At 42.8% G+C, this 14,299-nt stretch overlaps 1 protein-coding gene across 1 annotated transcript, besides 8 other annotated features; it reads left to right on the forward strand.

Moving 5' to 3' along the window:
• Positions 1 to 732: 732 nt before the first annotated feature.
• On the forward strand, positions 733 to 14,154 carry PVX_117305 (hypothetical protein; the record flags this gene model as incomplete). Its single annotated transcript, XM_001615706.1, has 8 exons — positions 733 to 1,020; positions 1,134 to 1,219; positions 1,366 to 1,498; positions 1,655 to 1,719; positions 1,867 to 1,926; positions 2,112 to 2,195; positions 2,527 to 2,619; positions 2,766 to 14,154. The coding sequence occupies 8 exons, from the start codon at positions 733 to 735 to the stop codon at positions 14,152 to 14,154; spliced, it is 12,198 nt and encodes a 4,065-aa protein (XP_001615756.1).
• Positions 1,547 to 1,568: a microsatellite.
• Positions 1,849 to 1,889: a microsatellite.
• Positions 4,124 to 4,219: a microsatellite.
• Positions 5,089 to 5,133: a microsatellite.
• Positions 8,613 to 8,638: a microsatellite.
• Positions 10,864 to 11,043: a microsatellite.
• Positions 13,589 to 13,710: a microsatellite.
• Positions 13,774 to 13,798: a microsatellite.
• Positions 14,155 to 14,299: the final 145 nt, after the last annotated feature.

Raw genomic sequence — 14,299 nt, forward strand, 5'->3', positions numbered from 1 at the left:
CCCCGAATGGGTTAATTGCCCGCCAATTTTTCACTCGCGAATAATTTAAAAAAGGCAAAAAAAAAGAAAAAGATTTCATTTTGACCCATTTATCTAACAAGCATGTGTGTACGTGCGAGCATTCCACAGGAAATAATCACCCTAAAATTTTGCCGTAAAATTAACTGCCGTGCGCCTACTTTTTGGCAAAACTCATGCCAAGTGGTCATGTGCACTTGGGCACATACATATAAAAGTATATATATGTATATGTATGTATATATATACGTATATGTACGTGGCAAGCCTGAAGCGTTTTCCCCCTCTGTTTCACAAAGCAGTCACGTGCGAGCTTTCTGCCGGTTGTCCGCGCAGGCAGTCGCGAGGAAGCCCATTGCCCTGCCCCTACATAGGCGTGTGTGTGAGCAAACGTTTGTTATTCCCCTGTGTGCCACTGTACGCAGAGGATTAAGAAAAAGTGGAGTGAATTATCCAAAGGGACAAATGAAAACCCCGCATGGTTGAAAATTATGTACATGCGAATTGGGCTAAGAAAAGGGTTAACAAAATGGCACATGTGATGAAGTTGTAAAAAGGCAAAAGAAGCATACACAGTGTGCAGCTGTGCAAAGACGCTTCGACCCATTTAGAGTAGCCGCCCCCCCTGGGGGGAATGACCAACGCGCATCACTCAACGTTCGTCGTTCGTCGTTCATTGCCATCGCTAATTGCTCACCGCTCACCATTTCAACCATGGATAACCTGGTTTGTTTAAAGTTGTTAAGATCCAGAAAAAGGTGCAACCGAAAGGAGATACACAGTGTTCTGCCCAACGACTGTAACGACATAGTAGCTCTGCTTTTCTTCAAAAGGAGGAGTAACTCTGAAGATAAAGGCCTTAATTTGTGCTTCAATTTTTTCAACAGTCGTAATAGTGCCCATTTTTTCCTAAACAGTGATACGCTAAACTGCTTCTGGATATGTTGCGACAAGGACACTTTTGCGAAAGGGAAAAGTGTGCAGCATCAAATTCCCGTTTTGGTTAAATTGGAGGGAAACTAAAAAGAAAAAGAAAAGAAAAATGAGAAGTGATTCATAACAAATTGTGGCCTTTTTTCCATTCACCATTTCCCTTTTGAAACCCCCCTTCTTAGATATCGCAACAATCTGCCGTTTTGAATTTCTACAATTTTGCAAATGTCAATAAAATAAATGCGCACCTTGAAAATCGAGAAATAATGTACACTGAGAGAACCACACGCTTTCCTTTGCGCTGCTAAAGAATGGTGCATTTATATCTCCAATGTGTGAGGGGCGTTCCGCCTATATGCACCTCTCCCTTTTAACAATGTAGACGCTTCTTATCTGCTCACTCCCCCATTTCAGAATTGAAGGTAACTCTCTTCAGCTCGATATTTACAAAAAGGCACACAGGCATGGAAAGACAAGTGAAAGGAATAAGCTGTACAATTTTTATATTTCCTACGATAGGCTCTTTCGCTTTGTCGTTTCTTTGAGTGTAAGAATGGAGCATGTGCACCTGAGAGTTGATTCAAGTGGAAGGGGTGCACTCCTGTAATGAGTGGAGAGTTCTTTTTTTTTTTACCTACCACTCTTTGCAGTGTTTCCCCCTTACAACATTTCACATTAGTAATACCGCCTTCCCATTGTGTAGAAAAAACTCTCCTTTTTGCACTCGTTCAATGAAAAATTTGTGAAAATAATTCCCAAGGGGGAAAGGTAACATTGATGATATCGCGCAGCAGAATTTTTCACACACCCTACGTGTTAGGGTTGATCAAAAGGAAATAGACACATACATGTATGAAGTTGAAGTTATAATATGTGTAAACCGCTTTTTTTTTTTTTTTTTTTTTTTTTTGGCAGCTCCTTCTTCATCGTGCTGAACGACATCGTCTGCATTAAGCTGATAGCGAAAGGGCTGAGGTGAAATGACTGAGGGGGGTGTCTACCGAGTGGACATATATGGGGAGATAAATAAATGCGAATAATCATGCGTATGAAGTGCCCTTCCCGCTGTGATGCACTCCGTAGGATCACCCGTTTGACATATCATTGTGGTGTGTGTATATGCCCCTTTCCGCTCATTTCAATATCCCCCCATTTTGCAGCTTAAAAGTGACAAAAGTATCAAGCCTGCAAAACATTCTGACGAACGTGCGTGATTATATTTACTTCCAGAAGTGTGTTTATAGGTAGGGACACGGAAGAGTAGTTAACCCATTTTGTAGGAAAACACGTTCCATTGTTCGATTTCTTTTTCTTTTTTTTTTAACTTTACGTAGAAATGACAAGCTATTCATTTTAACGCTGACGGCTCAGCAATTTTTGCTCATCTTTAATGGGGGGGAAACGGCCCACTTGGCAATAAATATAAATAAGCACTGTAATGTTTTATTCAGAGTCTTCTTTTTTTTTTTCTCCTCAGCGGAGTTGTTCGAATGTGTATGAGCGTGTGAGGGAGGTGTACGTGCCGCTTAAGTTATAAGTTTTGTTTTTCCTTTTTTTTTCTTCCCGCGCAGTGAGAACCTTCTTCACCGACTTCGACGTTAGTCATGATCTGTCGCACGCGTTGTTGGTGGACGTGCGCAACCAGCTCTGGTCCTTTGATTTAGAAATGTAACTGTGCCGCGTTGGCGAAAGGGAAAAAAAAAGAAAGCGCAACGGATGAGTGTAATAACAGAATGTGCCGCCAAAATGTAGCACACAAGCCAACGCTACCGCAGCACCTTTGCAGCCAATCTCCACCACGCTTCCGCTCGCAGGTATTACCGCCTTAACGTGGGGTGTGGAAAAAATGAAGGCGTTTTTACGAAGAAGAAAAAGATAAAAAACGTTGAAATGTATTCGCTACACGCAAAAGAGGAGCCATTCAGATATGTAGAAATTTGCCAAAATGGGGATAACGAAAAGGAGTTCCTCTCAGAGCAAAAGCAATTGACCCATTTTGAGAGAGGTAAAAAAAAGGTAAAGTTCAGCTTTGAATCCTTTTTTCCTGACTCCTTCAAATTGAGACACAAATGCATTTACGTAAATGAAACGTGCAGGAGAGAAAAGGATAAAAATGTGATTAGCATTTGGAATTACAAAAATGTGGAGAACTCCAAATATGCCTACATAATTAGCGAAATTAAAAATCGGTGCGGAGAAAAATGGAACTTCTACCAATCTGTCAACCAAGCAGAGTCATATGAGGAGAAAGAGAGGAACACCCATCGGGAAAGTTACACCAGAATGTTATATTTCTACGAGTGGGAGAAAAGACCCACCTATGATATGCACTTTTTAAATCATTCTAGTGAATATGGTGCATGCTCCCATGAGAATGTACGGTGCAATGATGAAAACGGCTGGGGACATGACCTTTCGGAAAATTTTGGCGATGAGACCGTAGGATCTTACGGCATACAAATGGATTACCACCTGGAGAAGAAGTATAGCATTCACCAGAATGGGGAAATCTATCGGAACGTTGCTAGTCGGAGCGGTGGGGGAGTAAACAGCATGGAGGAGGTACACGTGGTGAGGGACAATATGGGTATCCTTAAAAATGGGAAACCCACCGATGGTTGTACCGATTGTGAAGACCCACACAGGTGCGGCCACAAAGGGGGCGACCATTCCGACGTAGAGTGGTGCGCCCCCAGTAACCCCTCCACTGCATACAAAAAAGAGGATCCCAATTTAGAGAATTCCATAAAAAGACTCAATCAGGTACTCCCAAAGTATATACAACACATCCACGTGTACGACCACTTCACGGATGTAAAAAATTTACTCCTCATTGAGAGATTTCTAAAGTGGAATGATAAACGTGGAGATAATTTGCAAAAGGCGAAAGGTAAAAATTCCCTGTATGGTAAAAAAATGAGCAGCGTAAAGTTACATTTATGTAGGCAGCACTTTTTTGTTGAATATGTACTTCGTCCACTGGAGGAAGAGGAAGGTGAGTACACTGAGCGATACCTAACTGTTCTGAAAAGGGAGGGGAGCCAGATTGAGTTCCTCTCCACACTGAAGAATTACAATTATTTCTACCTAAACGACAGATGGCATGCTATGATCCACGTTGATGATGTGCTGTGCAAAGTGCTATTCAAAAATTACATGCAGGCGCTGTTCAGCATCAGTGCATACAACGAGAGGGAAAAGACGGAGGGAATTCTAAAAATGAATAATCTCAAAAGACATTACCACTACTTTGTCATGCTATACAACGGGTTCTTAAACAAAGACATTCTTTTAATTAGAAAAACGTTGAGAATACTTTCCTTCAAAGAAACGGTACTCCTATGCAGAATGCTATTTCACTACATTTGGAGTAACTTCAACATGGAAATAATTTATTTTTACTTTTTTGATTATTTCTCCTTCGTAAATCATGTGTGGAGGAAGAAGTACAAACGGAAGATGAGCAGTTTTGGGGGCATTATAAAGCAGAAGAGGGAGTGCATCCAGATATACCTGGCAGTGTCTTTAAGAAAAATCTCAGACATCGTTGACGTGATTGGGAAGAAGTACCTCTGCTTTCAGGAGAGCAACCAATTTGAAAGATCGAAGGTGCAAAGCGGGTTGGGGGGCATCCCTGCGCTACATAATAACAATAATAATAACAATAAAAAGAGGAAGAAAAAAACCATCAAAATGAACATTACACTTTCGAAAGGTAGACAAACGCAAATGGGCAATTTAAAGGACTCCTCCGAAATGCTGAGTCGGCAAAATGGAACCTCCCTCATTCCGCAGAGTAGTTCCCCAAAGGGTGGAACCTTCGCAGATGGGGATTTTGCTCACCCCAATTCGAAGAAAAACACGCAGGGGAAGGAAATCCTGGTAGGGGGCCCACCTAAAGACAGCCCCAGTTGTGCTAACTCGACCGAACTGAAGAAGAGTCCAGCACGCGAAGGAAATAAGCCACCCATGTGCAAAAATATCAAACCCGATATATCGCCTTACGGGAAAAGAACCAAACCCGTCTCAGATGGCGGAAGCGGCAATAGGAGAAACGACCAGAACAAATATGTAAAAATATTTCTCATATACTACTTCGAAAAGCTGTGCTTGCGCGATAACTACAATTTATTTTTGAATAGAAAGTACAGCATAGAAATGTGCTCCCTGACTTTACACTTTATCATCTCATTTATCGACCACTTTGTAAAGAAAAAACGATCAAATGGGGACAACTCCAGGAAAAAGAACAATGCAATTTTTCTCGAACTTAACAAATATATTTATTTTGCTAAACTTTTGATGAATGTCCTTCTAAGCAATTATGAAACGAGAGTAGAACAGACCACCAGAAGAAATGTGAGCAGGGGGAATGTCTGGGAAGATATGAACTCTTTTCAAATTTCGAATGGCAAATTGAACGAACTTAATTTTTTCAGTTCCACCTACCTTAGTGTGTACAGCATGTACGATTCGGTGGCGCAAATATTGTACGTAAAAAAATCCGCCTCCGATAAGATAGGTAAGCTCCTTCAATGGGATAGCACTCTGGACAACGCTAGCAGTGGGGGTGCACCAAATGGCCACGCGATGGACGCGGTAAAGGGTGAGTCTACTCCTCAGCTGCAAAGTGAAGGTCATAAAAGAAGAAGCAAGCGGAATGACGGAGAGGCGTTACCCCCTGACGAGTCCTTTCGCACCTCTAATGGGGGAACTTCCCAAATGGTGGCCAAACCAAGCACAAAGGATGGAAGCGAAAAAAGGAGTGACCCCCCTAATGCTGACCGTTCGAAGCTAATTATAAGTGGAAGCAATCTTGGGGTTCGCGAAACTGCTCAGGGGGTGTACCTCTCACCGGACCGTAACATAGACAATGCTCAAAAGTTTAGGAATCTCGCTTTCTACCTGTGCTACTGCTTTATCGCCACTACGAAGAGGAAAAAGAAGGCACTTCCATACTTTTATATGAAAGACGTCCTATACAGAGAAGTCGCTACCTCGAATAAGTTACTTTGCGCCGAGCGCCCCTTCGATAGAGTCATTTACGACATCCTCAATAGCAACGATTTGAGCACAACTATTTATTACATCTACACGAAGAAGTATGAATTCTTTTTGAATTTTCTGCTCCTATATTTTAACTACAACCTGCTGCACAATTTTTTGCAAAGCAGTCGAGACGACTTCGTGCGGAACTTCGCCTATGGCGTTGCCCGGGGGGGGGCGAACAGCGGGGGGAAGAAGCCGACCGGAGATATGACGACGAAGCAGGCGGCGAAACAGGCGGCGAAGCAGACGACTAAGCAGACGACGAATCAGGCAACTAATCAGACGACTAATCAGACGACGAAGCTTAAGATAAAGATAAAGATAAAGGTAAAGACAAACGAACAGAGTAAGGAGCGGAAGGGGGAATATAACGCTCTGTTCAACAAACTCCTAAGCGCCATTATAAACGACTCCGGAATTACAGTCAACAGGGGAGAGACGCACAACTGTAGCACCTTCATTGATTATTTGTTCAAGGCCGAGGGGGGAAACGCCTCCCCAAGTGGAAAAACAAATGAAAGGCTGATTATTCGCAAAAGAGGGGTTGCTTCCGGGGAAACTTCTACCCAGGGGAACTCCATCAATGGGATTGCGAACGGGGGGCGCGAGCCGACTGGAGAAATTGACTACCCAGATGAGAAAAACCACAAAGGTGAAGTGCAAAGGGGTAAAATTACCCTCCCCTGTGGTAGCCCTGGAATGAACCCCACCTGCGACCATGCCATTGAAGAAGTTCCTATGTTCTCTCCTCACAAAATGCAATTCGAAGAAAGGAAGCACACACTGAAGAGCAGCATATTGAAGATATACAAAATGTACGACACTCTGAATGATAGCCTCACGAAATTAAAAAACGGAATTCAAGTGAAAAACATAAACACATTTTTGCATTTTCACAATGATATAAAAAGAATTTTAAAGAAGAACCTCGTAAGTGTCATCATGGAGGTGTACAAATTAGTGATTGAAGATAAATCGGGTTGTAATTCTCACTTTAAGGGGATCGTAATGAATCACTTGGTGAGCAACGCGAAGATCCCTTTTTGCTTTATCCATTTGAACCCCCACAAAATGGTGGTAAATTACTATGGTACTATCATATATAGACTGCTATGCAGCAATATAGACACATACCTAAACGTGTGTGTACGCATATTAAAAGTACTATGTGTAGATGTGCTGAGATTTTTAAAAAGAATTGCCCTAAACACTTTGAAGAAATATATAAGAAATAATTTGCTCCTATTTTTGCGTAAAAATGGCTGTACATTTAACGTGGCGGATAAGAGGGCCATCAAATTTGTGGCAATTTTGGAACTCTTCTACAGAAACAGTTCGTACGTAGCTGAGCATAACAATGCATACACAGATTATATGTTGAACAGAAATGTTTTCAACCTTTATCATAATGATGCCTTCTTAGCTGCACTGAAGAAGAAGCTGCGCTGTAGTGGCCACAACTACGTTGATGGGAGAATATACAAAGAGAAAAGCCCCTTGAGGGCTCTTACTCTCCTTAACATGTTCGATGCGTCCAGTCGGGGAAACGCCCAGTTTGTCAACCACTTTGACCACGCCGCGCATTTGTATGTGCCCTTCGTCATTCAGAATTTTTTCAACACGTACTACGTGCAGGGTGGGGAAGCCACGGAGGGGAAAAAGAGGGACAACAAATGGGGCAAAAACAAAGCTTACTCGCAATGCGCACCCCCCCTAATAAGTCATTTCCCACCGAAGTGGGTAAATACCAAACGGAGGGGCACAAGAAAATGTCACCTAGTGCGGATGAAAAGGGGTTACTTAATGAAAATCGGGCACCATGGAAGAATGAAAAATAAATTTCGCCACACACACAGGGGCGAAGTGGCTATACACCGGAGCAATAAAAGGGCACTACCCATTTGGGGAGGAAAAAAAAAAATAAATATGCACACAAATGAGTACATCAAAATGTGTGTACCGCGTCACGCGACAGATTTGTTCTTCTCAAATTTGGAAAGATTACCCCTAGAAGAGAGCAAACAAAGGGTGGATATTATGCCCCATTTTGGGGGAACAAATACAGATGATATGCCCCCCGGGTGGGATCTCCCCTCTGGTGAGCAAAACGAAAAAGGCACAAAAATTGCAGCAAATGAACAGGTACAATTTAATTCTACTATGGTGAACACTGCTAAATGTCAACCCAAGAACAACCCCAAATGGGAAAAGAAACACTCTAGCAAAATTTCCAGCTGCTACTACACAAGCAGAAAAGGGAATAACAACGTGGTGACATACAACATGGCGAAAAATTGGATGAAGTTGAAAGGGGAGGAAGTAGACGACTTGACAATTATCAGTTACAAAAATGTTAGCAGCAATGTAGTTAGCGAAAGGGGTAGTATGCTCTTGAAGGGAAAAGACTCGCACAGCAGTTGCCAAAAAAAAGGAAAAAAATACTCTTTCAATTTTGATAACTACGATAACGAGTGTTACTGCTTCTGCTGTGTAAACACCCATGTAAAAAGAGGAGAAGAGAAAGGCAAAAAGGAAGGCAGCCAAATGATGCAAGCCGATTATAACTATAGCAATGTCGACTCGGTTGACGATTTTGTAGTGCACAATAATCAGACCATAGAGACCATCTCAGAAATTGCCCACAAAGACAGAATTGCTGCAAATGAGAGGAATATGAAAAGCGCCTACGTAAATGATACGTTTGTAATTGAGCAGAGGGGGAAGGCAACCCACGATGACGCATTCATGTTGAGAAACAACTCGGGGGAGAAAATCCCTCACGCATGTGTGAAATGTGAAGAGGAGGATGAAAAATCATCTGGAATGTTAGCACAATTTGGGAAAAGTCACAAAGGGGAGCACCCCATTGGAAAGCGTTCTTACCGACTAACCCCGTGCGATTTCCATGGCGGTGCTTCCTACCTGTGCTGCTCCATAGACATGTTAAAAACGGTAAACAGAAACATCATGATTAGAATTATTTTACAAAATAGGGGCATGACCTTTTTGTACTTCCTTATGAAATATTTTGCCAAGAAGGGGACCCCAAAATGGTTTGCACAACGAGGGACTGACTCCCACGAGGGGGATCTCACCAGGGTGAGAAGCGAATCAGGGGGAAACATCCACCATTTGGAGAGCTCCAAAAGGGGGAGAACTTCCTCATCGTTTTTACCTAGCCAATGGGGAACACTCACCGACCGGGTTGTCCTTAAAAATGCACACGTCAAAGGTGAAGCGGATAAAGAAGGGCTCGTAGGTGAGCATTACCCCCTGGAAGACACCCCCATTTGCAAACGCGTACTTTTAAAAAACAAACGTGGGGAAAAAAACAAAATAGAAGCAAAAAATTTATACTACGAATTAATCAAACTTATCAACATAAGGTCGTATAACTCTCGTTTTTTTTTGCACATCCTGGAGTACTACGCGGATAATAGCGACTTGTCTGCGTTGTTTACCCTTCTGCAAACGTTAAAACATTTTAGCGATAATTTCTTCCAGACGGCTCACAAATCGGCTGAGTTTAACTTTTACGAAAGGGTCAAAATTGGGAAGAGCATCCATCGGGGGGGGAACAAACGGGGTGAAGAGCGAAAACAGAACTGGGCGGGGCAGTCCAAAATTGCGGAAGAGCCCCAAAGGAGTCGTCAACACGTGGACGAATATGAAAGAAGTTTCTTAAAAATATTAAGTTACATTCAAAATGAGTTCCAAAATGAGTGCACACCTTACGTTTACAATTTTGTCGAGTCAGTACTGGAGGCACATGGGATTTTCCTCTTAAATTTTGACCCACTGTATAACGTAAAAATTTTGCACCACTCCCCTGGTAGGGAAAGCATCCCCGGAGTGGCACCAAATGGGGGACCTACAAAAAGGAGCGCCTTAAATGATTTTCCAAATATACAGAGCGCTGTAAAAGGCCACCTTTTCCGCGCCAGTCGCTCCCAAAGGTGCGCTCACAACAGCCACATCTGCTACTCCCTGATGGTGAAACTGAGCAGGAATTTTCTATGCTTGAATTATCCATCACGCGAAAATGTTAGAAGCAAATTTAATGTAGACATCTCCGTCGGAAGGGACAGCAGCCTCATGCAGTACAGGCGAAAGTACCTAACGTCCAACCGGGTGAACAAACTCCACAAGTACATTTTAACCTACCTCCTGGGAAATCAAAGCTACACAGGAATATACTTCTTCGTGTTGATGAACAGCAAGCTATTTAGATCTCCACAGAATTGCAATTATTTAGTAGAGCAGCTTTACAAAAGAGAACACCGCTTTTGCTTCTTCAGCAGGTCCCCCGAGTCGCACCTTCGCTATTTGCCCTGCTACATATATTCCCAGCTGCGCAACAATTTGTTAGCGCTGTCTTTGTACAATTTGGCGGACATATTTCTGCACAACTGGGAGGAGTTTTGCGCGAAGGATGAGCCTGTCGAAGTGGTAAATGTACAGAAAAGGGGTGAAAAAAAAGGAGTCCACTGCGTCCAATTTAGGGTCTCGAATGAAGGGTCTATCCCACGAACGGTGCCCACCGAAGAACTTCACCACGATGGGGCACTTTACCGAACGCAAGAGGGGAGAGATCCGCCAATTTTCCCTAGCAGGGATGCCCCCCACAACGTGAACAAAGTAGCAAAGGAGCACATGTCAGGGGAAGCACTGAGGCAATCCCACCACGACGATGCGGAAGGAAAGAACTCCATTTTGAACTCCCTTTTGAGAAGAGACAAAGATGGCATTCCCTTCATGTCCCTTCACGTGCTGTGCTTTCTAAATTTTAAGTTATTCCTTTGCATCTTCATGTTTAGCAATGTAGACATCTTTGACTTGAAAAGAAATAAAAAAAATAGTCCCACTTACGTAAATATTTATTTTTTTAAAAAATTAACGAAGAAGTTTATGCCCTCTGTGTATGAAGCGTACTTTGGAAGCAAAGCCCTTTTGAAGGCCAAATTTAAAATCAGGTTGGAGGAGGAAAAGGGCCCAAACAAGGACATGTTCAAGTTGGCCATCCGGAATTTAGCCAGACATCCGGAGAACTACCTCCAGGTGGGGAAGCACGGGGACGCACCTCAGCAGGGGGGATCTCGCAACAAAACGGGGAGCGGCCCACACAGCCTATGCTTCGAAAACATCCCAATAGTCAACAAACTGTGCACGTCCCGCTGTAATAGCACAGATGAGAAGTCCAATTTGGTAGAGGCCATCGCGAAGATGAAAACACGCACGTGTTCTAAAAAAAAAATCCACAATTCTGCGATGCAGTTCGAACACTGTTATGATTTTTTCACCTATAACAAAGACCTGTCATTGAGGCAATTGCTACAGGAGACTGTGGACGAAACGTTCTTCAAAACGCACTTTTTCCCCTTTTCTATTTTTAAAAATATTTTTAAAAGCGAAAAGGATGACCCGTCTTTGGAACGTATCGAAGTGTCCGCTTCAAACGGAGGTGAGATAAAAGAGAGTCTTGACGGAAAAGCACTTTCAAAGAAGAAGCAGCGCTTAGAGGCGTATCGCCTATTTTGTAGTGACTCCCTCGCTGAAAATAAAACGTTGAGGGGAATGTACAACTATAGGACATTCTTTTCTGACGTGAGGAGGGGCCAAAAGACAGACCATTACGCGAATTATGTGGCGAAAATTAAGGGTGGGGAGCTAAAGAGGGGGGAAATAACCAACACAATGAGGAAATCCACCTTTAGTTATGGACAGGGCGAATGCCACTACGATGGTACACCTGACAATCCCCCGCAACGTGGCCATAATAACTACCCCCCGGTCAGCAAAAACCGCTTCTACTTTTTAAAACATTTCGATGTGAAGCACTTCCTGATTTCGTGCCAGCCGTTGGTAGCCTACCACATACTGATCATTAATCACGTTCACTACAAACACAGAAGGGAAGGAGACCTGTCCAAATATCTATATATAAATAACTTCAACACGAAAGAGTGCAACGATTATCTTTTAAGTAGCAGGATTCACTTACCCCTAAATTTAGCAGAAGGTCTAAAGAGTGTTATTAGCGACTTATGTTTGCAGCTGAGTATTTTCTACTTTAACAAGAACGATGTCCTGTGCTCCCTGTTGTGCTTCCTACATCTGTGTAACGTCAACATTGAAAAGGTAAAAATGTACATCCTCTGCATGAAGAGCATTTATTATTATTTTAAAAAGAACTATAAGAGGAGGGCCTTCTTCGACAAGTGGGTAAAGAGCTGTGTGGACTTCCTCCAAATGGATAAATACACCCTTGACGATTTTTACAAACAGAGGAAGAATATATTTTACGAAAGTTTTAACCTCACGGGTATCAATTATTATGACTTGTTTGAAAAGAGCTTCATCGAGTTGATCGTCATTAAACTGTTTTTGGAGCTCTTCAGGGAGGGGGCAAAAACGGACGTGGACGCTTCTCCACGGGAAGGGGCCAACAAATGGGTCACGCAAAATAGCGTCAGCACTAGTGAGACGTTGGTTCTTCCACGTAAGAAAGGCGAAGAAGGGGATACGCACGCATATGTAGAAACGTGTGCGAATATTTGCGGTGGAGGGGGTAAGTGCGACATGTCCGTGCTATGCCAAGCAGATACAGATAGGTTACTCTCCCGTGGGGGGAGAAGCAGAAGTAGCAACAGAACGAATCAGAGCAGAGCCGTTCCCGATGAAGATGAGAGCGCCCTGAGGGGAAACATAAATGGGTACCACTTGGAGGAGACCCAACCGGGAAAGCTACGCAACAGCGCAGGGGTAGGGGCAGATTACTACACAAGCAAACCGCAGTCGAAAAAGATGTTTATCCTAATTCTGCTGGAAAAGTCCATACAGTATAGAATAAGAGACAAGAAGATGAAAAAAAAAAAAAAAAAATACTTTAACGATTTTCTAAACATCATTTCGCTCTACTGCAAAGTGAACAATGTGCACCAGCCCCTAACGTTGCTACACATTCTGAGCAAGAAAAATGACATTTTCATATTCTTCTACGAATGCATTGATAAAAATATAGACATTAAGACGTGCCAAGATATCGTCAATTTGTACACAAAGAATAAGCACACCAAGAGGCACATACTCACCTTCTTAAATCACGTTCAGAAGAATATGCACACAATAATGAGCTACCAAGCGAGGGGCAAGCCTCACAAATTGGAATACCAAAGTGGAGAAGCGGAGAGAGCGGAAAGAGGCGGAGGAGGAAGTAGAAGTAGCTGCAAAGGCGAAACCCTCAGTAGTGGCACCGCGTACAACTCTACCAACGCACTGCTGCAAAAGATACAGAGCGTCTTCACGGGGAATACCCATTTTTACCACCACGAAAGTGGCACAATCCACGCGGGGAAAACAGTTCTGGAGTTACTCTACCATTTGATTTACAACAATTATGACTACAGGCGTGTGCAGAATGCTGTCGAAGTGGTCATCAGGCATAATACCTTTTACACCAAATTTTATATATACCTCACGGCCTACGTGCAGTTTATTTTTAGGAGCAAATTTGCCTACCTATTTGTGGACAGGTGCAAAAGGGCAGTAGAAGTAGTGTCCACCGAGAGGCATCTCAGCCATGCCCAACTGAACATGTATGAAAAAACCTTTGGAAGGAAATTTTACTCATATGATGACCTCCACAATTTTGTAGCGTTCTTTAAAAAAAAAAAAGCAGAATATAGAAACTTAATGGTCATGTTAAAGAACGTGTGGTTTTACCTACAAATTAGTGGGTACCTATTATACCTCAAAGATATGCAACTTTTAAACCCAGAAAAGTTGAAATTCTATCACTGTGTGCATAATTTAGGGGAGTACCAAGTGAAGAGGATGGACGTCTTTTTCGATGTGATGAAAAAAAAAGAAACGACGTATTTGCTAATTTTTTTTCTCCTTACCAATGGTATATACAATTTGCTGGAGAGATTTCTCTACATCTTCCATTTTGACAAACCCATAGTTTGCTTCTGCAATTTCGTGCGATGTGTTCGCGAGTGTCACTTTGACCGGGCACTGCATTATCTGAAGAAGCATTACAACAAGTACGTTAGGAGGAGGTGCACAGGGGGGAACAAATTATACTACTTCTTTTTTAAGCACCTTGTAAATTATCTTTTCATGGAGCGACCCAGCATGAGGTATGCCGGTTGAGCAAGCATGGGGTGTAATTCTCCCCGGAGGGTTCCCCCATTTTTTGGAATCAAATTTGGTGTAACCTCCCCTGTGCTTACACACACGAACACCCCAATATGGTACGCATTTACTCTCATGTACGTCACCGCATTACCATGCGGTG

Source organism: Plasmodium vivax, chromosome 12, assembly GCF_000002415.2.
Source record: "Plasmodium vivax chromosome 12, whole genome shotgun sequence".
NCBI lineage: Eukaryota > Apicomplexa > Aconoidasida > Haemosporida > Plasmodiidae > Plasmodium > Plasmodium vivax.